Source organism: Tursiops truncatus, chromosome 12, assembly GCF_011762595.2.
Source record: "Tursiops truncatus isolate mTurTru1 chromosome 12, mTurTru1.mat.Y, whole genome shotgun sequence".
NCBI classification, from domain to species: domain Eukaryota; kingdom Metazoa; phylum Chordata; class Mammalia; order Artiodactyla; family Delphinidae; genus Tursiops; species Tursiops truncatus.
Genome location: NC_047045.1, coordinates 58,304,384 through 58,331,508, shown reverse-complemented (window position 1 = coordinate 58,331,508; position 27,125 = coordinate 58,304,384). Strand labels below are relative to the sequence as shown.

The 27,125-nt window shown below is 40.2% G+C and overlaps 1 protein-coding gene across 4 annotated transcripts in view; it reads right to left on the bottom strand.

The window, feature by feature from the left end:
- AKAP7 (A-kinase anchoring protein 7) overlaps nt 1-27,125 on the bottom strand; it is a 141,469-nt gene that overhangs the window by 67,847 nt on the left and 46,497 nt on the right. For all 4 annotated transcript variants that reach the window (XR_012324836.1, XM_073789597.1, XM_019951830.3 and 1 more), the window contains exon 6: nt 11,381-11,493. Coding sequence is in view for 3 of the 4 variants with exons in the window: in XM_073789597.1 (XP_073645698.1) it covers nt 11,381-11,493 (113 nt within the window). In the remaining variant the exon portion in view is untranslated. The remainder of the gene's footprint in view (nt 1-11,380; nt 11,494-27,125) is intronic.

The window sequence follows — 27,125 nt, the reverse complement described above, 5'->3', positions numbered from 1 at the left end:
AAGCTGTCACAGAGGGCAGGTCAAGACAACTCCTGGTAGCAGAAGCCACTTCACAAAAAGCACCAAGAGAATATGCTGTATTGTTTCCTGGGCCTGGAGTTCCCTTCCATGAGGTGCTGGCCTCAAATAGAACAGAGGAAGAAACATGAATTTGGTCCACAAACATGTAGCTCATTTATACTGACTAACGACATGTTAACTGGGAAAGAACAGGTTGATGGCAACCAGGAAGTTCTCAAGGCTGAAGACTCAGTGCAACAAGCACAGGGATGTCTCAATACCTTTATTTACAACACAGACTGTTCCCATATAAGTTCATTCTTTGTCTACTTAGCAAACCGCAATTCCTCCTCAAGCTTTCTCCAAGTATAGCGTAAGAAATCAGATGCTGTTTGGACATATAACTGTTTATGATATTTGTGTGTGGCTTTTCTCATTCCAGTGAAACAAAGAGCCTCATAACTCAGGCACCCAAGGATGCTTCCTTGATAGCCCAATCTCAGCTGGACCCTCAGCTCCCCTTGATCAAACTCCAGCTGAGTTCCTGGCTCGGCGCAGCCTGTGGTCACTCAGGTGTAAACAAACTACAGCCTGCTCCTCCCACCACCTCTGTTTTCTTAATATTTTGCTTTTTGGAGCAAACAAGGACATGTTCTCCCGAATTCACCCACTTAACCATTTATTTCTATCAACTAACGATAAAACATGAAATATCCCCCACCTCCCCAAATCTCTCCCTAAACACGAGCTACACACATAACTTAATCTGTTTCCCTCCTTCCTTGCAACAGCTTTCCCTTCTAATCAACAGTTCTCTCCACATTAAGTAATGCCAGCAAGCCACTGGTGCAAAAAACTCTCAGGATCTCAACAACGGAAGAGGACAGTGAAGCGTTCTGCAAAAGCACATTCAGAAATCAGTTCATAGAAAAATCCTAACGAACAATTTTAACTCGGCCTATGACATTGGCCTATATACCGCAACACACTTATATTGTGGTTGAATCCGTTCTGCTTTTATAGCCTAGAGGTCAGAAGCATGGAACCATTCCTGTAAACTGGTTGGATTATCCACAGACAGAATTTCAGACCAAACTATAGCCGCAGATTCAACCTAAATGAGAACTGAGTACCTAGACAGTGTAGCAGGGACTGTACGTTGACAAAATATTTTAAATGCATCCATAGACATCACTAAGCACAGCACTTAATGTTAAGCAAGAAACACCTAGAGCGTTTTTGTAGCTCATTCGGCTCCTATGCATCTACTACTTTCTTCTTTTCCCACTTTCTTATGAATTAATCAATTTCCTTGACTCCCCTCCCATCAACATTCTTCCTTCCTCCCTCCCTTCATTCTCAGAGGACATCTTACTTCCCCTAACTCATCCTCTTTCAATTGCCTGGGCATATTCCCTGCACACCACTTAGGACAAAGCTCCTTCCTAACGGAAAGGCAACCCAACAAGAACTAAGCTAAGGAATGGGAAAGAAATAATGACACCAAGGTTCACGCTGAGTGTGCTACAGGGTAGGAAACGGGGCAAGCAAGCAAGGTGCTCACCAATACAAGCCTTTTCACTTACTTGGTTGGAAACATTCCCTGGATATCATATTAGATAAAAGGAGATTTAGGGGAAAAAACCCCACAATAATTGGATATAGAACAGTCATTAAACATGTATCCTGGGAATCACGTGTAGCCCTTAAACCAATTTCAAAATGAATATTTCTCTCCAGGTAGAGCAAGAAATGTATTCATAGATTTTCTTTTTCAATGTGACACAGATTGCTATGTAAAATAATTTTATATATAATATTCAATAGGAATCTTTCTTTTGACCACATTTCAAACAATCTAACATTCAATTGTGAAATCACCCTTCGGTGTACTCTTGAAATACAAAATTAAAAGGATTTCATAGTTTCTCTACTGGACTCATAGCATAATATATGAGTATTCAATTACATACTGTTTCCCAAAAAGTATAGTAAAAAAAAAAAAACACACCAGCCAGTAATTTTTAGAGATTTTAAAAATTAAGAATCTCTTCAAAATTTCAGAAGCACTTCCAGACTAATAAAATAAGCAGCGGGTTTAGTAGGCAAAAAATAAATAAAAATAAAAATAGAAGAGTTAACAAGAAGGAAACTTAGGATGATAGTATGCCAAAGATCATATACACTGGCATACTCCATTTGCTCTTCTGCTCTACCCAGTACATTCCTCACCCAGGAAAGCTAGACCAGCCAAACCTGACACCATCCCCTGCACGTCTACCTCATCCCTACTTTGTACAATTTAGGCACATGCCAGTAGGGATACATGTGATAGAAAGTTACAATCTGTTGGGAGGTATGTTTGACATGATTTCCCTATCCATTCAGCTAATTCCCAGGTGATTACTGCCCCCACTTGATTCCTTTGAATTACGTTCTAGAAATATTTGCACTGGAAGTTCAAGAGCACTAAGTCCTCTGTTTACCGTTCTCTGATTATCAGGATAGGCCAGGGAGGGTGAGGAGCAAGATGGAACCCAAAGGGACCAAGTCATGAAAAACAGAATGGGTACGAATAGGAAGAGGACGCTGCTAAAGGTGCAGGGCCACTAGAGGAAGTCACAGAACATTCTCCCAGGTAATGGCTGATTAAGATCCCACAGTAGTGGGCTTCCCTGGTGGCACAGTGGTTGGGAATCCGCCTGCCAATGCAGGGGACATGGGTTCGACCCCTGGTCCGGGAAGATCCCGCACGCCACGGAGCGACTAGGCCCGTGCGCCACAACTACTGAGCCTGCGCTCTGGAGCCTGCGTGCCACAACTGCTGAGCCCGTGAGCCACAACTGCTGAGCCCATGTGCCACAACTACTGAGCCCAGGTGCCACATCTACTGAGGCCTGCACGCCTGGAGCCTGTGCTCCGCAATGGGAGAGGCCACTGCAATGAGAAGCCCGCACACCACAATGAAGAGTAACCCCCTGCTCGCCGCAACTAGAGAGGGCCCGCACACAGCAACGAAGACCCAACTCAGTCAAAAATAAATAAATCAATTAATTGGATAGAAAAGAAAAAAAAAGATCCCACAGTAGTGCTGAAGACAAATGTGAAATCACTCTGAAAGAAATGTTCTGGTCTAAATAATGTTATGTAACAAATTGTTGTAGTCAAAGTCAGCTGTGGGGAAGGCCGTAGCCAAGGAAGGAAGAAAAGTACTTTCACACTCTGGCCATCAGCTTGAGGGCAGTGTAAAGACACAGTTGTACTTAGAAGGCCTTAAAGATGGGTCTCCAAAATGGTGTCACAATGTTTACTAACAATTAAAAATGTTGCTATCAGGTAGGTTATGGAGAAAGAACACTTACTGCAGGAACCAAGCTGGAGTTCCTCTAGTCAAGGGTGGCTAATCCCTCAGGCAATATGAGCTAGATTTGTTAGGTCTTAACTGCAGTTACTGTGAAGTTTTGCCCTGGCAAAGAGACCAGTAACATTTTTTTTCTTTAATTTACAGGAATAATCAATTAGAAGAATTGAGCAATTTAGTATATTCTATTTTTAAGGTACCTCTCCTCGGGAGAATAAGATTCGAATGAATGGTCAAAATAAATCAGCTCATACTTAGGAATGGAAATATAATTCCAATGTAAACTAGTTATAGTTTTGGATTGCAACCTTACCTTCCCCTCAAATCTAAATGGGGCTCGCAAGAAAAATACAGCTTTACCTTCTTTTATTTTGCAGTTAATTATAGTTAACAAGAGGTGACTGGCCAGTGAGCTTGGGCACTCTTTGCAGTGGTAGAGAAAATCTCATTGCCATTCAAATAATTTTAGCTGGTTTGCTTCTATGTGACTATTCACGTGGGTTGGAAATTAGCTGTTACCTATTAAACAAGCTGATTTTACAGCAACACCATTTTGGAATAAAGTTTACATTTTCTTGATCATATGTTCCCTTTTGCCTTTATCCATAATCAACCCACTACGGGGCTTGCCAGTTTCGTACAAGATCATTATGCTCCATTCTGTCCTTGACTAGAAAAATGAAATCTAGAGAGATCTCAAAATGTCTAAAAATGACTTGAGAAAAAAATGTTGCCATCACTAATGGTAATGGTTGAGACAGAGAGAACATTTATATTTGAATACAGTTAAGGCAAACCCATGCAATTCTAATTACCCTGAATACTTCATCATTGCATCTTTTAATGCAAGCTCTAAAACTGTTTCTTAAATTACACTTAAATCAGAATTTTGCCTGTGGATACAAGTGCTAGAAATAAGGAAAAATGTCCATAGAATCTGTATGCTTGAAGCAAAAGTAACATTTAAGCCTGAGTTATCACGATCAGCATTTCCTAAACCACGTGCTGCCGAACACCAGTGCTACAACACGATGGATGAGAAAAGGCCACGCTGATCAACTACATCTGGAAAACGATGCTGAAGTAGAATGTATAACTGTTCAAAATATTCACTGCCCTTCTGGTGGGTCCTTTTCTGCACACGGGTTACACCTCCTGCTCTGCTGAACTCAGAAGGGACCACATGACCTGCTTTAGCCAATAAGATGTGAACAGGAATGACGTGTGTCACTTAGCAGAAGCTTTCAGTTTGTGAATCACCAACTCTTTTCCTTCTGCCAAAGACCAGCAAAGTCCTAAATGGAAGCTGCTTGGCCGAAATCCTGAATAAAGACAACAAAGACCAGAGCCACAGATGACCCGTGTCCAGAGGCAAAAACTAAACCTTTGTTGCTGTAAGCTCTTAAGATTCACACTAAACATTCACATTTCAGAGATCCTAAGAAGTCCTGAAATAAAGACCCAGATTAACTTTATTTAACTCATCGCTGCTAGCACGAATTTGATCACAGAATCGTTACCTCACATAAAATCCTGAGAAATGTTCTGAGAGAACATTTTCAGGAAATGTCAATGAAGATACTTACTTCAAATCTCCATTCCACTTTGCACAGACTTACTATTAGGTTGACTGTGTCATTTCTTCTAGGGTTTTCAAATTTTTCAAAATCTCTAACAGAATAAGGGTCAATCGGGAGCCATTTTGGTATTCTGACATTAATCAATTCCCAGAATTCTTCCTTAAAACTAATTTCACTTTCTGCTTATTATTTTCCATATTTTTCACTATTCAAAGACGTATAAATTACTGAAAGGTTACAAATGAACATTTAGTCTACCTTTGCAGATATCATTCCAATTTTTAAACAATTATAAGCATACTTATTTAGTTTTTTTCAATATATGGAAACAGACAACAGAACAGAATGAAGTTGAAAAATGCATTCAAAACAAAACTGAAGGGCTTCCCTGGTGCCGCAGTGGTTGAGAGTCTGCCTGCCGATGCAGGAGATGCGGGTTCGTGCCCCGGTCTGGGAAGATCCCGCGTGCCGCGGAGCGGCTGGGCCCGTGAGCCATGGCTGCTGAGCCTTTGCATCCGGAGCCTGTGCTCCGCAACGGGAGAGCCCACAACAGTGAGAGGCCCGCGTACCGCAAAAACAAAACAAAAACAAAAACAAAAAAAAAACAAGTCAGTTGCTATAGATAGTGCTCGGACACACAACAGATGACACAGTTGACTAATAGCACCTAGAATCTCGGAAGAAATTACAATTCCATCTCACAGCAGATTTCACTGAATTTTTAGTTTAAAAAAAAAAAACACATTAAAACAAAATGTGTGATTTTTAACTAAGAAAAATCCAAAAAGAATTCCATACTATGGCCTTAAATCTAAGTGCACCTGATAGTATGAAAAGAGACTCAAAAACAACTAAAAATTGTGATTAAGTCATTTGGCATTGGGAGATTCGGAATAGGTTACTGAAACAACCTGCTTTATCTTGTACCAAGCGTATTTCTAAGGCCAGCTTTTGTCTGGAATAATAAAGGTTCGCTGATACGAAGGGCACCTAGAGTGCCTTCTTTCAGGGAAGGAGAGAAGACAGTGGCAGTGCAGTCTGGCAGGGCCTCTTCTGCTACAGCGATGGGCTATTCTTCACAATAAGGGTCCCTGTGAAAGTGACCTGCTCAGCCTCTCTAATACCCGCCCTGAAGACACTCCCCTCCCTTTCTGAAGGTGGTACCTGCCAAGACTCAACCCCTCTGGTCCCCTTTTGACGTTTTCCGTGCCTCCTTACAGTGGAGCCCTCACCCACTGGGAGTGAAAATCTGTGGGTGATTTCTGAGCTCTCTCAGCAACAGGCCTGCTCCTCCCTGCACAGCCTTCCCCACCCGGAAGCAGCTTCTCGCGCAAGTCCTGCTGGTCCCAGCTGCTTGCTGGCCACACCTGCACGCGATGTGGCATTTATAGATTTCTCTATCTCCCAGTTTCACTAAAAATGTAGTCTGTGATATGTTCCCAATTGTCTTTACTGTTCTGTAGGTTTTCCAGGAGGAGAGGTAGCAAGATTGCCACCATACTCCTACCACTACTTAAAGACCTTTCCCCTGTTTGTCATTTTCCTTCCATGCATACAAGAACGCTAATCTACAACCTAAAAAAAATTCTCGGGGACACGGGTTCGTGCCCCGGTCCGGGAGGATCCCACATGCCGTGGAGTGGCTAGGCCCGTGAGCCACCGCTGGGCCTGCCGTCCGGAGCCTGTGCTCCGTGGCGGGAGAGGCCACAGCAGTGAGAGGCCCACGTACCGGAAAAAAAAAAAAAAAAAATTCTCCACGTCAAGCCAAATTAGCCTATTTGGTCATAATGCTTACCTCATAAGACATGTCAGAAGAGCCCAGGAGTCAAGTCATTAAGACCAAGCTCCTCCTTTCACTATGAGTACAGAAGTCAAGAAAGGTAATGAGATTTTGTCCAGGGCTAACCAACAGAGATAAAACAAGAAAACTCAAGCTCCTTCCAATGTATTACAGAGACTCCTTTGAAAAGGAATAGTCAGTACTCCTGAGTTTTCAGATGGTTTATAAAGGCCCATTATCATGCAGACCCAGGAACAGGCATGGCAGCCAAATTACACCAGGCCAGTTATCAAAATCCCGAGAAAACGTGCGACCTGATAGATAAACGAATAAATAATAATTGGTTGTATGTAAGGAAAGATGACAGCAGAGAGTCCTAGCTGGGGAAGGACGTAGAAGAAAGTTGGAATTTGGCCAATTTTTAAATACAGTCTTGGTCCTGTATATCCAATCACCAAATAACTCAGGGACTGGGTTTTCCTTTTAGTTGTACCGTCAGAACAGAATTTTCAAGCACACACTCTTCTTTTCCACTACCCATTTCCACTCCCACTGATGCCTGCCATATATCTTCACCCCTAATTCTCCTAAACTCATCATCATTTGGTCCAATAACCACCCCCCTGCCCTTGCTATGTGCATATCGAATTCTGCACTCAAAACAAACTAGTCTAAGTGACAAGGGGAGCGAACAATTTCAAAGATCATTTCTTTCATTCTAAAGTTCTCTCACTGACTCTGTGAAAGCTTCTATAAGGAAGTGCCGATTAATAACCTACAGCTTTGATTTTAAGCGCTACATTAGTCATTTGAAAGAGTCATAACTCAGGAAAGATATCTAAGAAACCCAGAAAAGAATTCATGCTTAAAAACAACTGATCTATCCATGAAAAGACTGCATTTATTTCTTGAGGAATCTGGATCTGCATTAAGATGCATGTTTGATTTGAGACTGGTCGTCTTCTGCCACCAAGTGTTAGCACACACTTCTAACCAACCAGTTTCTGCAATGTTCAAATCACAGAAATACGTCACTCAATGTGAAAAATAAATCCAAAAGAATGCACTGTAAAAAAAGCACTGACCTAAACAAGTAGTAGTCTAACCATGTGAAACAAATATGCTCTAAAGAAATTACACAAATAAATAAATTTTAGTTACTCTTTCAGAGACAAAACAATTTAATAAGATTTTCTGAGGCTTCATTCATTTGATTTAAAAAACTACAACTTTGAAAACACAGTGATAATCAAAATAGCTTTACGATACACAAAACTACTTTCAAGGGAATTCCCCGGTTGTCCAGTGGTTAGGACTCCATGCTTTCACAGCTGAGGGCGTGGGTTGAATCCCTGGTCAAGGAACTAAGATCCCGTAAGCCACATGGCACAGCCAAAAAAATAAATAAAATACTTTTAATACTCTCTTAGGTGATATATTCCACTAGAATTCTATGAAACTAAGAAGATGTAAAATTAACACATTGACTAAATGCCTCCTGGTGTTAGAAAAATATATAATTATCCAAAAAAGTCTTATGTTTCCCAGAATCTGTTAGAGAACTTAGTTCTCTAGCTTGGGAACCAGAATACCATGCTGTAGCAGAGGAAGTTCCATATCGAGAAATTTGAAGGAGAGTTTCTATGTATGTTGGTAGTGTACAGGAAAAGGTCAGGAGGATATACTAGTAGCGGTACCTAAGAGAGAGAAATTATATTGGGAGGAAGGGAGTGGGAGATTGGTGATGAGGGAAAAAAAAGTATCTTTCAATCTGTAGGTTTGTATGTATCAATATTTGGATTTTTTACAGTGAGCATATATTCATCTAGCACTTCTGTAATTAAAATAACTTTTAAAATAACAAGTACCTGAAATGAGACAAACTTCCTAATATGAGTGAAAAAAAGTATTCCACACCCTTCTCTCTCTCTCTCCTCCCTCTTTTATTTCATTATCAATCTTAAGTAAACTGAATGCTGGTAATTCATTCCACTACTGACTTTACCAATGGTCTGTCTCACCCTTGTAAATGAGTGGACCCAGAATGAAAACCTAGAAGAGAATTAGTGCTGAGAGAGGAAAACAGACAGCTGGAAATGTAAAAACCAAGTTAAGAAACGAAGAGTCACATATTTTAAAATAATCTACATTCCAAACCACAAAGCATAATAAAAATCTACCGATGTGTATGCCACCTTTTCATATTGGTTTTAACTTCTGCAGTGGACCCACTGATTTGCTGCATAAAGAAAATACTAGCTCTGCATAGCATAGGGAGATCAGCTCGATGCTTTGTGACGACCTAGAGGGGTGGGATAGGGAGGGTGGGAGGGAGGCTAAAGACGGAGGGGATATGGAGATATATGTATACATATAGCTGATTCACTTTGTTGTACAGCAGAAACTAACACAACATTGTAAAGCAATTATACTCCAAAAAAGATGAAAAACAAAAAAAGAGAAAATACTGGCTATTTTAAGCCCGTACATCTCAAAGTATACTACTCTTCAGACCATCTGGATCAAAAGCCCTGTCACACTTACTGAATGAAAGCCAAGGTGTTAGGTCCAATTCCAGATCTGAACTTAGAGAGTGGAAATCTGCAGCTTCAACAAGTACACCAGGCGACTCATGAATCCCAAAGTTTAAGACATATTTTCTTAAGCATTCAGAAACACTAACCATCATAATAGTAAATAGGAACAGACAGATTCCACAAATTAAAGGCAAATATTCTTATTTGGCTTTCTGAAAGACAGTAAGATCTTAGTTTATTTTCCAAAGATTAACATTCTAATCAAAACAAAACACAACCTGATTTAGATTTTATACAGTCTTCAAGCAGGGACTGTTTCTATTTTGATCATCACTCTATGCCCAGCACCCAGTGTCTGACACACAGTAGGCACTTGATAAATAGTTGTTGAATTAGTAGGATTCGGACCAAGGAGCTCCCCACATAGAGAAATGAAACTGGATGGACAGGACTTGGCAAGTGGGAGGGAAGAAGATGAGACTGAGAATGAGGTAAGAGGGATTCTGGACGGGGCTCTGCAACTGAGGACGATGTGATCTCATTTCAGTCACTTAACTTCTAAGTCTCAGATCACTTTTCTACAATGTAAAGGAGCAGATTCTGTGAAATCAACTGCCAAGAAATCATTTAAAATGCACGCAGTCTGAAACGCTGAAATACAAATTCTAGAGTTAATTGAAACATCCCTTTGATAAACGTCCTTGGGTGCTCTCATTTCAAAGTTAATATTATAAAGACAGAAACATTTTGAAATGTGGGTATTACCTTCACCACTGATTTGTCATTCTGTGATTAAGTTTGATACCACTGGGAAGAGGACAATCCATTTGAAAGCAAAACAAGAAAGATAATGAGTAAAAAAAGTAAACTGGAAAAAAAAAAAAGGAAACTGTCAGTCTACAGGTTTTGTCAGTTGTTATCATTCCTAATTCCCAAATCTATGATTTATACAAATGATTTTACCTAAATATTCTGGAATATAGTTATTATTTAATTTGGGCATAGCTATTAAAAAAAACATGCAAGATATTGGGGTGGGGGATTTTTTACAGTAGTCTGTAGAAAACTCATAACCACAGGATGGTCAACCACCCACATGTTTTTACAGGACCAAAAAGACTTTCTGAGCACAGAGACATTAAATACAAACTGTTGAATTCAGAAAAAAGATCTACTTACTAATAAACATGACCTTCATTTATAGAGCTGCAAATCAGTCTTAACTGCAGCAAAGAGTCATGGAGAGCAGGAACGAATACTAATCTGCATGCCCATCTCCAAAACTCTGGTACATCAGAGCAGGTCAGCAGATGTCTTAATTTGCATGAGAACCTCCCTAGGCTGAAATGGGAAAAAAAAAAAGGAAGGGTGCCCTTAGGATTCCAAGCGAACTGCTTGTGACTCCAGAGAAAAGTCCAAAGTCACTCCAACCTCTGAGAGAGGAGGCAGTGGCCTAGGAAGGCAGAAAGTCACCCTGAGATAGGGGAAGTCAAAAGACATGTCCCCTGGCTGTGGCACTGCTGACCATTCTCAGGGAGAAGTACTTTTAAGTACTGAGCTGGGGAGTGGGGAGCCCTTCTGTTACCCTCTTACCCAGTTCCTGGAACACTTGTTCCACACCCTCAGTGGAGACAACTGCTGAAAGAGCAAGGTGGCTTTTTGGAAACCTTGAAAGAGCTATGTAAAAGGGGGGCGGGGCGGAGCTTGTCCCACCTTGAAGAACCCAGCCTCAGGAAGCAGCCCCAGTGTATGCAGGCCAGTGGAGAAAGCTCTGAGCGCAGCAGGCTGCAAACAACCAGAAGCAAAGAACGCAGCGAAATACAACTCTGGCACCGCCCCCAAGGCTTTTCAAGGGATGAAGCAGATGTGGCAACAGACGAAGCAACGGTAAGTGATAGTCAGAGTGTGAGGCTAATAGGCATGGTGGCAAAGGAGGGGACAGCTGCCATGTCCTCCATGGAGGCTCTTGAGACAACTCAGCATCCTTGGGAATTGGAACCAGACTGACTTGGAATTCCAGGAGCAATAGTGGCAGGGGTGCCGAAAAGCACTACAAATGCCCCTCATGCTCAGGACTGGTGTGGCTAACAAAACAGGGCTTATAGGGAAAATGTCCACTGACCTTCTTCCGGAGCCATGGTGCTTTGGACAATTTCATGAAGGTCAAGTGAGGCTTGTAAGTTCTGCTTTCTCCTGCCAAGATACCTTTTTCTTGAAATGTCCTTTTTGCAGCATCTGAAGAAAATAAAAAGAAGCACAAAAATGTTACCATATGATAACCATATGAGACAAGAATCTAAAAAAGTGGATATATGTACATGTATAAGTGAATCACTTTGCTGTACACCTGAAACTAACACAACACTGTAAATCAACTATTCTCCAATAAAATTAAAATTCAAAAAAAATGCTACTATAACACATGGCAGTCTTTAATCATAAAAATGGCATTTCAAAAGATAACATATTATCTTATAAGGAAGATTATAAACCGGTTTGAGACTTTTTTTAAGAGAGGAAAAAACACAACATGTATGGTAACAAACACATCATGACAGTTAAATCTGCAGGGATGTCAAACTTTCGGTAAAGCACACAAAAGCCACAATTTGACAAGGAAACATTTAATAAATAAAATAGCTCTTGGCTGGTATGATGCAGATTTCATACAATACCCCAGTGGTGTCCATATGTGTAAAAAAGGACTAGCTTATCTGTAAACCCTCATCATCTAAAACTTCTGCTTCTAACCAAGATAGAATAACAGGAATCGGATTTACCCTCCCATCTAAAACAACCCAAAAAAAGGACAAAGTATACGAAACAATGGTTTGCAAGACACTGTACACCAGGCAATGAAGGTCGGTGATCCCTCAGAGATGAGAAACAGACAAGGTAAGCCCTACAATTGTCCAGCTTATGTCCCTGGTTGTCTAGGTCTCTGCTCAAGGAAGAGAAACCCAGATGGAGCCCAGTCATCACACTACGTTCAGAAAAAAGAGCAGAGAGTAGAAAAGACCAAGGCATCTGGAGCTCATGGGACAGAGTGCCAGAGAAATGAGTCCTGCAGAGAGAAAACTGCAGAGATCTGCAAAGCGTCCCCCTAGTGGATTCAGCTAAGCCACTGACCAGCATGTGTGTGAGCAAACTACCAGAGGCTGGAAAACACACTCCAAAGGATTAGACAGAACACGCCCAGCTGTCACCCAGGGTTAGGAATTCTTTTCCCATCAGCCAGACTGGAAAACCTCAAGATTCATGGGACACTGGGCAGAGTAATCTAAGGCTCTTGCCTCAGTGGAGAGGAAAAATTAGCTCTGGCCTGGTACTGCTCTAGTCCCACCTAACAAATCTTAGAAGCAAGACGCCAAAGGAAAAACCTATTTCCAAGTAATTTAATTATGTCCCAGAACCAAGTCCAAGAAAAATTAAAGTAAAACAAATTATCCAACACCCAACAAGGTAAAATTTATAATGCCTGATATCTAATCAGAAATGACCAGGGGGCTTCCCTGGTGGCTCAGTGGTTGAGAGTCCGCCTGTCGATGCAGGGGACGTGGGTTCATGCCCCGGTCCGGGAGGATCCCACATGCCTCGGAGCGGCTGGGCCTGTGAGCCATGGCCGCTGAGCCTGCGCGTCCGGAGCCTGTGCTCCGCAATGGGAGAGGGGACAACAGTGAGAGGCCCACGTACTGCAAAAAAAAAAAAAAAAAAAAAAAAAAATGACCAGGCATATAAACAGGAAAATATGAGCCACAATGAGAAGATAACTTAATTCATCAAAAGTAACCCAGAACTAACACAGATGTTAGAATTAGCAGATAAGGGCTTCAAAGTAGTTATTATAACTGTATTCTCTCTGTTCAGAAAGTTAAGTTCAGACATGCAAACTATAAAAAAAAAGACCCAAATTAAATTTATAGAGATTAAAACTGCAAGGTCTAAGAAAAATAAACTGGATGGAATTAAGAACAGATTAGACACTGCAGAACAAAAAAATTAGTGAACTTGAAGACGTAACAATAAAAACCACCCAAAATAAAACAGAGAAGAAAAATAAGAAAAAAAAAAAAAAAAAGGAACAGAACATCAGTAAGCTGTGAGGCAACTTAGGTTGCCAAATATATGTATAAGTGGAGTCCCTGAAAAAGAGGCAAGAGAGAAAGAGATAAGAGAAGATACTTGAAGAACTAATGGCTGTTAGGGAATGAGAGCTATACCACAACCACAATGGAAAATAATGTGGGCAGTTAACTATTGAAATTTAAGCTACACAAGCACTTTGAACTAGTAATTCCAATATTAAGAAAATACACAAAAATAAATAAAAGTATCAATACATAAGATTCTATATAGAAGATACTTAGCATTGTTTGAATTATCACAAACTGGAAATAACCTTCATCAATAAAGAAATGGTTGTTAAATTACCATAGGGCCACACTAAGAACTATCATAATGAAAAGAATGAATTAGAGCTACATATATTGACCTGAAAAGACATCCATGATATCTATTAAGCAAAAACAGGCAAGTTGCATGGTTACTATATCCATAACATAATTTCATGGTTTAAAAGAGAGAGAAAGAAAGAAAATAAATGCTAAATATTTATGTTTATTAGCATAGAAAAATAGTATAGAATACCTTAGAATGGAGGTTGAGATTGAATAGAGGCAGAAGAGAACAGTAATGTTTTCTTTATACATATTTATATTGTTTGAATGATTACAATGAGCATGTATTACTTTTGAATAAAAGGTTTAAGAATAAGAAGCACAATAACAAACTGACAATACGTTAGCAATATAACACTGCTACGAGTGCACAAGCATCATAGCAGAATGCACAAATAGGAGAGAGTCCTTTGCCACACATGTGAAAAATCCATCCCTTTCAAAGACCATTGGTAAACAACTTTTCATTTGGTCTTTTTCCCTTAAAATCACGGCTAATACATAAGTCAATTTTAAAGATAAGAAAACTGAAACATAAGATGTTCAAGGTCACACTCCTTGTTAGCAGTTAAGAAGGAACTGTGATCCACGTGCCCTAACTTCTACCCTTGTCATCTTCAAGCTGGCTGAAACCCCAGCTTGAACCCTGGGAGTAAGGAAGGGCACAGAAGTTGCCTCAACAACTCAATGAGGAAGAGGAAGGCAGGGGATTCTGCCGCCTTCCACCATGCCCACACACATTGGTTTCAGTCCGAGAAGTTCCCCTGTTTTACACACTGAGCTTCTGAGTACCATTTCATTTTTTTAAAGGATTCCAATCCTTACCAAAAAGAAAGTTTGAAAAGCAATGATCAAAAAACTTATATAGGGTCACTTCAGTAGCAATAATCCCACCAATAATGTCCCAAAAAACCCCCAAAATAGAAACTGGTAAAATATAGGACACAGAATATATCTTTGAATCTCAAATAAGACTATATTCAATCTATTTTTTAAATTTATTTATTTGGCTGTGCTGGGTCTTAGTTGTGGCATTCAGGATCTTTAGTTGCAGCATGTGGGATCGAACCCAGGCCCCCTGCATTGGGAGCGCAGAGTTCTAACAGCTGGTCCACCAGGGAAGTCCCCACATTCAATCTAAATGTTCAGTGACGAATCATTAGAGAAATACAAACCAAAACCACCATGAGGTATCACCTCACACCGGTCAGAATGGCCATAATCAAAAAATCTACAAACAATAAATGCTGGAGAGGGTGTGGAGAAAAGGGAACCCTCCTGCACTGTTGGTGGGAATGTAAATTGATACAGCCGCTATGGAGAACGGTATGGAGGTTCCTTAATAAACTAAAAATAGAACTACCATATGACCCAGCAATCCCACTACTGGGGATATACCCTGAGAAAACCATAATTCAAAAAGAGACATGTACCACAATGTCCATTGCAGCTCTATTTACAATAGCCAGGACATGGAAGCAACCTAAATGTCCATCAAAAGATGAACAGATAAAGAAGAGGTGGCACATATATACAATGGAATATTATTCAGCCATAAAAAGGAATGAAACTGAGTTATTTGTAATGAGGTGGATGGACCTAGAGTCTGTCATACAGAGTGAAGTAAGTCAGAAAGAGAAAAACAAATACCGTATGCTAACGCACATATATGTAATCTAAAAAAACGGCACTGATGAACCTAGTGGCAGGGCAGGAATAAAGACGCAGACATGGAGAAGGGACTTGAGAACACAAACGGGGAACGGTAAGCTGGGACAAAGTGAGAGAGTGACATGGACATATGTACATTACCTAATGTAAAACAGATAGCTAGTGGGAAGCTGCGGCATAGCACAGGGAGATCAGCTCGGTGGTTTGTGACCACCTAGAGGGGTGGGATAGGGAGGGTGGGAGGGAGGCTCAAGAGGGAGGCGATGTGGGGATATATATATAAATGTATACTTATAGCTGATTCACTTTGTTGTACAACAGAAACTAACACAACACTGTGAAGCAATTATACTCCAATAAAGATATAAAAATAAATAAATAAATATTCAGTGAGAAACTGTCCCTTTTAAGTTCAGCTAATTCTCATCAATGTTAAGTATGTCCTAATTTTTCTAACAATTAAAACCATGAGCCTAGTGAAAGATTACTTAATGTTTCAAGGAAATGTGTCCTTAAAAATAAAAGATACACCAGGTACTGTTCTGGGTGCCGGGGACACAATGGACAAAATAAATCCCCAGCCCTCAGGGAGCATCCAACTATACTGGGTGCCACAAACAAATAAATACACAATGCGGGGTATCAACAAGTGACACAAAGAAAAATAAAGCAGTAGGGGCACACAAAGTGATGTGGAAGAAAAGGGGTTGTTATTTCAGAGAAGGTGGTCTGGGAATCGTGTTCCGAAGATGAGACATTTGAGAAGCCACCTGGATGAGGTCTAGAAGAGAATCACGTGTGGATCTGGAGCGAGGGTGCTCATGGCAGAAGGAACAGCTTCCATGGTGAAAAGTGGTTAGTAGGTCCAAAAGCAGTAAAAAGGGTAGGATAACCGGAACAGGATGAGCGGGGGATCGGGGAAGAGGTAGGAAAGGGGTTTAGAGAAGTGGGCAGGGGCCCTTACGAGGCACTGCAAAAGCTTTGGATTGTATTCTAAGGTTGGTGGGAAATTCTGAGGGTTTTAGGCAAGGGAAATTTATGTATGATAGTAACTTTCTTTACTCATCTATATTTCAACTGAAATATACATGTCTTCCTGGTGAAAGCAATTGAGTCTCAGGAGATTGAAAGTGTTCTTCTCTTTCCCTGGAAATGTATTACTTGAAGGAAAGACAGCTAAATGGAGTGTCACAGTGTTTAAGATGGGGAAGGGGGGCACTGGGGTCTTGGGTCACCATCTGGCATCTCCTGAGACATGTACCAGACTTGGCTTTTGAAGTTGTATCCTCCCTTGTTCCCCTATACAATGACTCTCTGTAATTTCTGTGCCCTCGCAGGTACACAAGATTTCATTCTATTGCTCACAAACTCATAAACTCAATGGAGCTGAGGTCCCTTACCACCCTTCCACTACTCCTTTTTTTTTTTTTTTAATTTATTATTTATTGGCTGTGTTTGGTCTTCCTTGCTGCGTGCGGGCTCTCTCTAGTTGCGGCGAGCGGGGGCTACTCTTCATTGTGGTGTGTGGGCTTCTCATTGCGGTGGCTTCTCTTGTTGCAGAGCACAGGCTCTAGGCATGCAGGCTTCAGTAGTTGCGGCACACGGGCTCAGTAGTTGTGGCTCACGGGCTCTAGCGCGCAGGCTCAGTAGTTGTGGCACACAGGTTTAGTTGCTCTGCAGCATGTGGGATCTTCCCAGACCAGGGCTTGGACCCATGTCCTCTGCATTAGCAGGCAGGTTCTTAACCACTGCGCCACCAGGGAAGCCCCCTTCCACTACTCTTGAGCACACAGAAAAAGCAGAGCTCCCTAGGGCAAAGGTGGAACTGGTGAGAATACTGTACAGCCATCCATCACACAAGACCATCCTCTCTTCACTTCCACTGGCACTCTGGCTTTGCTACCTCTACGGACACGTCTCAGAAACAGAGCACAGGTCACTTCTGCTCTCAGACTTAGGGTAGGGTGTTTCTGTTGCTTCATTCAGGGGATGATGGAGGGGCAAGAATTCACACTCTAGGGCTTCCCTGGTGGCGCAGTGGTTGACACTCCGCCTACCGATGCAGGGGACACGGGTTCGTGCCCCGGTCTGGGAAGATCCCACATGCCGCGGAGTGGCTAGGCCCGTAAGCCATGGCCGCTGAGCCTGTGCATCTGGAGCCTGTGCTCCACAACGGGAGAGGCCACATCAGTGAAAGGCCTGCATACCGCCAAAAAAAAAAAAAAAAAAAGAAGAATTCACACTCTAGCTTAGCCTCTGACTCTCTCCTTCACCCAAACTAGGGAATCTTCCCTAGCATCAGGGCAGGAAAAACACCATTATCCTTTGTTGTTGAAACCCCAAAGCCCTTTCTCTATTTTTTCTGCAGTATTCTCTCTCTTCTGAGCACGAGGTGCCACTGCTTGGATGGGGGGCTAGGCATTAAAGAAGGGATACAAGAAACACACAGATAAAAACTTGGTATCTCATAATATTATCCCACCACATTTTCAAAAATCTCCCTTTGTTATTTTACTTCTGTAATATCTACCAAATGCTAGTATGTGCTAAATGTGACGTTTCGATCGGTTTGTAAATTTGGGGCACGTCCTAAAACCATTCACTGTGAGCCGCTGCCACCATGATTTTTCCTCTCTCTTCTATGGTAATAAAAAAGGTTAAGCAATAGACGATTAAAATACCAAAAAAACACTAGTTCTTAGTTGTAAGCAACAGATGACCACTTTGGTTGAGTTAAGCAAGAAAGGAATTTATATAATAACACTGAGAGGACTAGAGTTGCAGCCTGGAAGGCTAGGAAGCCAAGACGCCCAACATTGGATCCAACAGTGGATAACAGGTCTGGGGATGCCACCACCTCTCCCAGCCGGCACTACTGAAGCCATGCACACACACAAAGGGCAAGAACTGTCACCTGCTTTAGACACTGATGACACAACCTATCCCCACAATGGATTCTGCACAGTCCTTTTTTGCTCAGGTTGCTAGCTTCTGACTCAAAGTCTGGGCCAAAGCAAGATCACGTAACACCAAAAAGAAAAGTCTGTGAAAGCACATACCTGACATGAGAGATAGTGCGGAAGAGTTTAGATACTAGGCAACCTAAACGAAAGGACAACAATCCAGCATATGCGTGTTTAAAGAAGACTGTACTCGTGCCAATTCCGGTCATGCCTCAGAGATTCGGAGGGTTCAGCTCCAGACCACCACAATAAAGCAGGATATCACAATAAAGCAAGTCACACAAATTTGGGGGGACATAAAAAAGTCATATTTACACTGTACTGTAGTCTACTCAATGTGCAATAATAGCATTACACCTAAAAAACAATGCACTTTATTGCTAAAAAATTCTAACCATCATCTGAGCCTTCAGTGAATACTAATTTTTTTTGGCCGGTGGAGGGTCTTGCCTCAATGTCAACGGCGGCTGACTGATCAGGGTGGTGGCTGCCGAGGGCTGGGAAGGCTGCGGCAGTTCCTTAAAATAAGACACCAGTGAAGTTTGCCGCATTGATGAACTCTTCCTTTCACTTGAACACTTAGAGGCCGTTGGAGGGTTACTAACTGGCCTAATTTCAGTATTATTGTGTCTCAAGGAATAGAGAGGCCCAAAGAGTGGGCGAGAGATGGGGAAACGGACAGTCAGTGGAGCAGTCGGAAGACACACATTTATTAAGTTGGCCGTCTTATATGTGCACGGTTCATGGCACTCCGAAGATCACTGACCACAGATCACCATAACAAATATAATAATCACAGAAAAGTTTGAAATATTGCAAGAATTACCAAAATGTGACATAGAGACACGAAGTGAGCAAATGTTGTTAGAAAAATGTCACTGATAGACTTGCTCTATATAGGGTTACCTTCAATTTGTTAAAAAAAAAAAAAGCAATTATCTGTCAAACACAATAAAGCAAAGAGCAATAAAATGAAGTCTGCCTGTACTGTTACAATTAACTTATCACCTTTTAGTTCACATAATCACAAACAGGTATATCTTTTCTCAACTACCCTATCATAACCCAGCTTTAAACTTCTTTATTTCGGCATATTCTCAACTGTTTTAAACACACCTAATATCAAAACATTAAGCTGAATATTATAAAACTGTCATTTTTATTGCTCAAAAACAACCAAATATTGGCAACGTCTGATGGTTTAACATATACCATAATGGACTAACTTACTAAATCCCTAAAATTTGACTAAAGAGATTAGGGCTTATCTTCTAAGTGTTCAAGTATTTAAAGAATTATCACATAGAAGAGCTTCGGATGGCAACTTAGCAACGTGTTCACACCAACCCTCAAAATAGAAATGGCTAGAAAGTGTCAAAGGTAAAATTCATTTGTTAAGTTATTTACTGAGCAGTTCTCCTATGTGCCAGGTACAATATGTCCTGAAGACAGCAAACAGTCCCTGCTTTTATGGAGTTTATAGTCTCATGGGACAGATTTTAGCCCAAGAAGGAGAAAGACAAAGTTTAGAATTATCAGAAAATACAAGAGATATAAGGAAAGGAGCTTTGTTAACAGAAATCAAAATAGTAGGTATTTTAATGTTCATTACTATCTACATTTGTTTTTACATATTATTTTATTTGCTATATCAATATTATTATAAATTGATTCTAAAGAAACAACATTTTCTGATTTACTGGCTTCAGTTACATCAAATTTTGATCCAAGAGTTCTCATTATTCACTGGGCCTGAACTCTTTGATGATGGATATCTATCCACAATACCGGTTTAAATAATTTGTCACAAAGCACATTTCATTTTTATTACTGTGTTTTTCCAGCAGAGTATATTCTCTAGCTACATAGAAATATGGGGAACAAATGTCACCTTCATTTGGGAAAGTTATTTCTTAGGACTGACTCTATATTCCTAATATAATCTATAAGTATAATCTATTGCTTAGCCAGAATACTGGGTAATGGTTATAGAAATATCATTCTTGAGATCAGAAAAATTCTTGCTAGTGTAAAAACCACATGTCATTTTTCATCTATGTTAACTCATGTTCTGGAAGAGAAACTTATGAATATTTTAATAAATTGTTCAATTCCTCCTAGTACCAAAGACATTCTTTCAAGCACTAAATAGAAAAGCACATAGCAAATACATCAGATATCCTTCAAAAGTCATCTACGAATGCTCCCTAAATAATATAATTCACCTCATATTTAAAGAAGCAAATTGTCTGAAGAACAATTTCTTAATGTATATTTTAAACACAAGGAGACTTGGCTGTATAAAAGAACATCAAAATGAATAATAAAGAGACAATACTTTTATAATCCTAAGTAATACAATTTTATCTATTTTTAACTTTTTGTTTTTTGTATTTATTCAATTCCTTCCCATACCTGAAAAGAAGCAGTGTAACTGGAGCATACTGAGGGAGAAGAGAGAAGCAGGGTAAGACAGGAGACCTCAGCAGGAGACCAGAGCACAAGGATACCGTGGGCCATAGCAAGGAGTCTGGAAAGGTGTGATAGACAGCTATACCCAGCTATACTCAGAGTCATTCTGGCAGATGAAGAGTCAAAGATTTCACTATGCTTACAAACTGCTGGAGCGGAGTATAGGAGGCTACTGTCAAAGAAGTCAAGGGATTTCAAGAAAAGGAACAGTTGTAATGGTAGTAGTCGGGGGGGTAATAATAATAATAATTATTATTATTATTATTATTATTATTATTATTATTAATGATAATAGCTATCATCTATTTAACACTGTACATGTGCCAAACACTATATCAAAGCACTTCATGTATATTATCTCATTTTGTTTTGAGAATAGTTTCTATTATGTTTGTTTTACAAATAAGGAAATTAAGTAAGGAATTAGATAGATTGCTTAAAGTCACTCAGCTGGTCACAGGCTGTGTTGTGGGTCAGGGAGCAGGCCGGCAATCAGCTCTGACTGACCCCACAGCTCACTGTGAGCCAGGATGGTTGGATGGCTGTGCTTACAGTGCTGCAGCAAGAGAGCGAACAAAGCCCTCAATGCCCAAGAGGAAATATTCAGACAACAGCAGAAAGGAGAGGTAGAGGGTAACAAAACCTGACACCATGAACCACCAATAAAAAAAGGCTTTTGTGTGAGGGCAAAACAGGGCCAAAGCAAGAAAGAACTAAGAGAAAGTGGGTGACATTTCTGGGTCCCATGGTGTGAGGCATTTGGTACAGCGAGGAAGCTATGATCTCGGACTGGAGCCGGGCTTCAGCTTAGGCTGGAAGGTAGAGGGGGTGCTCCCGGACACTGGTTAGGAGTCCCGTTGTTCATTGACAGTGTAACAGACCAGCATAGTGATTATGAACACAGGATCTGGTGGGAGTGGCAAGATGGGTGAAGGAGGTCAAAAGATGCAAACAGCCACTTATTAAAAAAATAAGTCCTGGGAATGTAATGTACACCACGCTGCCCATACTTAATACTACTATCTTGCATATTTGAAGGCTGTTAAAAGAGTAAATCTTAAACATTCTCATCACAAGAAAAAAAATTTTATAACTATGTGTGCTGACGGATGTTAACTAGATTTACTGTGGTGATCATTTTGCAGTATATACAAATATCAAACCATTATGTTGAACACCAGAAACAAATATAATGTTATAAATCAATTATAGCTCAATTAAAAAAATCTAACAAGAGGGGAATAGTAAAATAAATTATAATGCAACAGAATATTATACAACCAGTAAAAGTAATGCTTTCGGAGACTGTTTCATGACAATGATAATGGTAGCTAACATTTCTTAACTGGGCATTTATTCTGTACCAAATATTCTTCTTTATGTAGACTGTATATCACACATACGTTATAATAAATAATACTGTTAAAAAAAGAACACAGGTTTGTCACTTCACGCCTTGCGATACTGCAGTGCTTATGTTCAAGTGACCCTGATATTACTTAATAATGGCCTCAAAGTGCCAGAGGAGTGACACTGGCAATTCAGATACGCCAAAGAGAAGGCATAAAGTGCTTCCCTGAAGTGAAAAGATGAAATTTCTCTGCCAAGGAAAGTAAGAAAATCATGTGTTGAGGTTGCTGAGATCTGCGTAGATCCATGTGTCTTCTCTTCAACACCCCTGGTGGAAAGTCCAGGTTATTTGTAAGAAGACAGTAGAGAAGGAGGGAGAAGCAGAGTGCAGATCAAAAGGCTTCCAAAAGAAAGGAGCTGCAAGGAATATTCTATACAACCTCAGCAAGTTCTAGCTTTTCTGGGTGGCTGACAGAGTCTTGGTACTCCAGCAGAGGGTTAGGCCTGAGTCTCCGAGGTGGGAGAGAAGAGTTCAGGACATTGGTCCACCAGAGACCTCCTGGCCCCTGTAATATCAAACGGCGAAAGCTCTCCCAGAGATCTCCATCTCAATGCTAAGACCCAGCTCCACTCAACGACCAGCAAGCTACAGTGCCGGACATTCTATGCCAAACAACTAGCAAGACAGGAACACAACCCCACCCATTAGCAGAGAGGCTGCCTAAAATCATAATAAGTTCACAGACACCCCAAAACACAACACCAGACATGGTCCTGCCCTCTAGAAAGACAAGATCCAGCCTCATCCACCAGAACACAGGCACCAGTCCCCTCCACCAGGAAGCCTACACAACCCACTGAAACAAACTTACCCACTGGGGACAGACACCAAAAACAAAGGGAACTACGAACCTGCAACCTGCAGAAAGGAGACACCAAACACAGTAAGCTAAGCAAAATGAGAAGACAGAGAAATACACAGCAGATGAAGGAGCAAGGTAAATCTCACCAGACCAAACAAATGAAGAGGAAATAGTCTACCTGAAAAAGAATTCAGAGTAATGATAGCAAAGATGATCCAAAATCTTAAAAACAGAATGGGGGAAATACACGAAACGTTTAACAAGGACCTAGAAGAAGAGCAAACAAACAATGATGAACAACACAATGACTGAAATTTAAAACTCTCTAGAAGGAATCAATAGGAGAATAACTGAGGCAGAAGAATGGATAAGTGACCTGGAGGATAAAATACTGGAAATAACCACTGCACAGCAGAATAAAGAAAAAAAAAAATGAAATGAATTGACGACAGTTTCAGAGACCTCGGGGACAACATTAAACGCACCAACATTCGAATAATAGGGGTCCCAGAAGAAGAGAAAAAAAAGGGACTGAGAAAATATTTAAAGAGACTGTAGTTGAAAACTTCCCTAATATGGGAAAGGAAATAGTCAATCAAGTCCAGGAAGCACAGAGAGTCCCATACAGGATAAATTCAAGGAGAAACATGCCAAGACACATATTAATCAACTATCAAAAATTAAATACAACGAAAAAATATTAAAAGCAGCAAAGGAAAAGCAACAAATAACGTACAAGGGAATCCCCATGAGGTTAACAGCTGATCTTTCAGCAGAAACTCTGCAAGCCAGAAGGGACTGACAGGACAAATTTAAAGTGATGAAAGGGGAAAACCTACAACCAAGATTACTCTGCTCAGCAAGGATCTCATTCAGATTCAATGGAGAAATTAAAACCTTTACAGATAAGCAAAAGCTAAGAGAATTCAGCGCCACCAAATCAACTTTACAACAACTCCTAAAGGAACTTCTCTAGGCAGAAAACACAAGAGACAGAAAAGACCTACAATAACAAACCCAAAACAATTAAGAAAATGGTAATAGGAACACACATATCAATAACTACCTTAAATGTAAATGGATTAAATGCTCCAACCAAAAGACATAGACTGGTTGAATGGATACTAAAACAAGACCCGTATATATGCTGTCTACAGGAGGCCGACGTCAAACCTAGGGCCACATACAGACTGAAAGTGAGGGTATGGAAAAAGATAATCCATGCCAATGGAAATCAAAAGAAAGCTGGAGTGACAAAACAGACTTTAAAATAAACACTATCACAAGAAACAAAGAAGGACACTACATAATGATCAAGGGATCAATCCAAGAAAAAGATATAACAATTGTAAATATTTATGCACCCAAAACAGGAGCACCTCAATACTTAAGGCAACTGCTAACAGCCATAAAGGGGGAAATGGACAGTAACACAATCATAGTAGGGGACTTTAAGACCCCACCTTCACCAATGGACAGATCATCCAAAATGAAAATAAATAAGGAAACACAAGCTTTAAATGACATATTAAACAAGATGGACTTAACTGATATTTATAGGACATTCCATCCAAAAGCAACAGAATATACTTTCTTCTCAAGTGCTCATGGAACCTTCTCCAGGACAGATAATATCTCGGGTGACAAATCAAGCCTTGGTTAATTTAAGAAAACTGAAACCATATCAAGTACCTTTTCTGACCACGAGGCTATGAGACTAGACGTCAATTACAGGAAAAAATGTGTAAAAAATACAAACACATGGAGGCTAAAAACTACAGTACTAAACAACCAACAGATCACTGAAGAAATCAAAGAGGAATTCAAAAAATACCTAGAAACAAATGACAATGAAAACACGACGACCCAAAACCTATGGGATACAGCAAAAGCAGTTCTAAGAAGGAACTGTACAGCAATATAATCCTACCTCAAGAAACAAGTAACATCTCAAATAAACAACCTAACCTTACATCTAAAGCAATTAGAGAAAGAAGAACAAAAAAAAACCCAAAGTTAGCAAAAGGAAAGAAATCATACAGATCAGGTCAGAAATAAATGAAAAAGAAATGAAGGAGGGACTTCCCTGGTGGTGCAGTGGTTAAGAATCCACATGCCAATGCAGGGGACACGGGTTCGAGCCCTGGTCCAGGAAGATCCCACATGCCGCAGAGCAACTAAGCCCATGCGCCATAATTACTGAGCCTGTGAGCAACAACTACTGAGCCCGGGAGCCACAACTACTGGAGCCCACGTGCCTAGAGCTGATGCTCCACAACAAGAGAAGCCATTGCCATGAGAAGCCCATGCACCGCAACAAGGAGTGGACCCCGCTCACCACAACTAGAGAAATCCTGCACACAGCAATGAAATCCTGCACACAGCAATGCAGCCAAAAATAAATAAGTTAAATTAAAAACAGAAATGAAGTAAACAATAGCAAAGATCAATAAAACTAAAAGCTGGCTCTTTGAGAAGATAAACAAAATTGATAAACCTTTAGCCAGACTCATCAAGAAAAAAAGGGAGAAGACTCAAATCAACAGAATTAGAAATGAAAAAAGAGAAGTAACAACTGACACTGCAGAAATACAAAGGATCATGAGAGATTACAACAAGCAACTCTATGCCAATAAAATGGACAACCTGGAAGAAATGGACAAATTCTTAATAAAGCACAACCTCCCAAGACTGAACCAGGAAGAAATAGAAAATATAAACAGACCAATCACAAGCACTGAAGTTGAAACTGTGATTAAAAATCTTCCAACAAACAAAAGCCCAGGACCCAGGCTTCACAGGCGAATTCTACCAAACATTTAGAGAAGAGCTAACACCTATCCTTCTCAAACTCTTCCAAAACACAGCAAAGGGAGGAACACTCCCAAACTCACTCTACAAGGCCACCATCACCCTGATACCAAAAATGGACAAAGATGCCTCAAAAAAAAGAAAACTACAGACCAATATCACTGATGAACATAGATGCAAAAATCCTCAACAAAATACTAGCAAACAGAATCCACAGCTCATTAAAAGGATCATACACCATGAGCAAGTGGGGTTTATCCCAGGAATGCAAGGATTCTTCAGTATATGCAAATCAATAAATGTGATAAACCATATTAACAAATTGAAGGAGAAAAACCATATGATAAACTCAATAGATGCAGAGAAAGCTTTTGACAAAATTCAACACCTATTTATGATAAAAACTTTCCAGAAAGTAGGCATAGAGGGAACTTACCTCAACATAATAAAGGCCATATATGACAAACCCACAGCCAACATCGTTCTGAATGGTAAAAAACTGAAACCACTTCCACTAAGATCAGGAACAAGCCAAGGCTGCCCACTCTCACCACTATTATTCAACATAGTTTTGGAAGTTTTAGCCACAGCAATCAGAGAAGAAAAAGAAATAAAAGGAATCCAAATTGGAAAAGAAGTAAAACTGTCACTGTTTGCAGATGACATGATACTATACATAGAGAATCCCAAAGATACTACCAGAAAACTACTAGAGCTAATCAATGAATCTGGTAAAGTAGCGGGATATAAAATTAATGCACAGAAATCTCTTGCATACACTAATGATGAAAAATCTGAAAGAGAAATTAAGGAAACACTCCCATTTACCTCTGCAATAAAAAGAATAAAATACCTAGGAATAAACCTAAGGAGACAAAAGACCTGTATTCAGAAAACTGTAAGACACTGATGAAAGAAATTAAAGATGATACAAACGGATGGAGAGATATACCATGTTCTTGGACTGGAAGAATCAACACTGTGAAAATGAATATACTACCCAAAGCAATCTACAGATTCAATGCAATTCCTATCAAACTACCAATGGCATTTTTTACAGAACGAGAAAAAAACATTTCATAACTTGTATGGAAACAAAAAGGACCACAAATAGACAAAGCAATCTTGAGAAAGAAAAACAGAGCTGGAGGAATCAGGCTCCCTGACTTCAGACTATACTACGAAGCTACAGTAATCAAGACAGTATGGTACTGGCACAAAAACAGAAATATAGATCAACGCAACAGGATAGAAACACCAGAGATAAACCAACAAACATA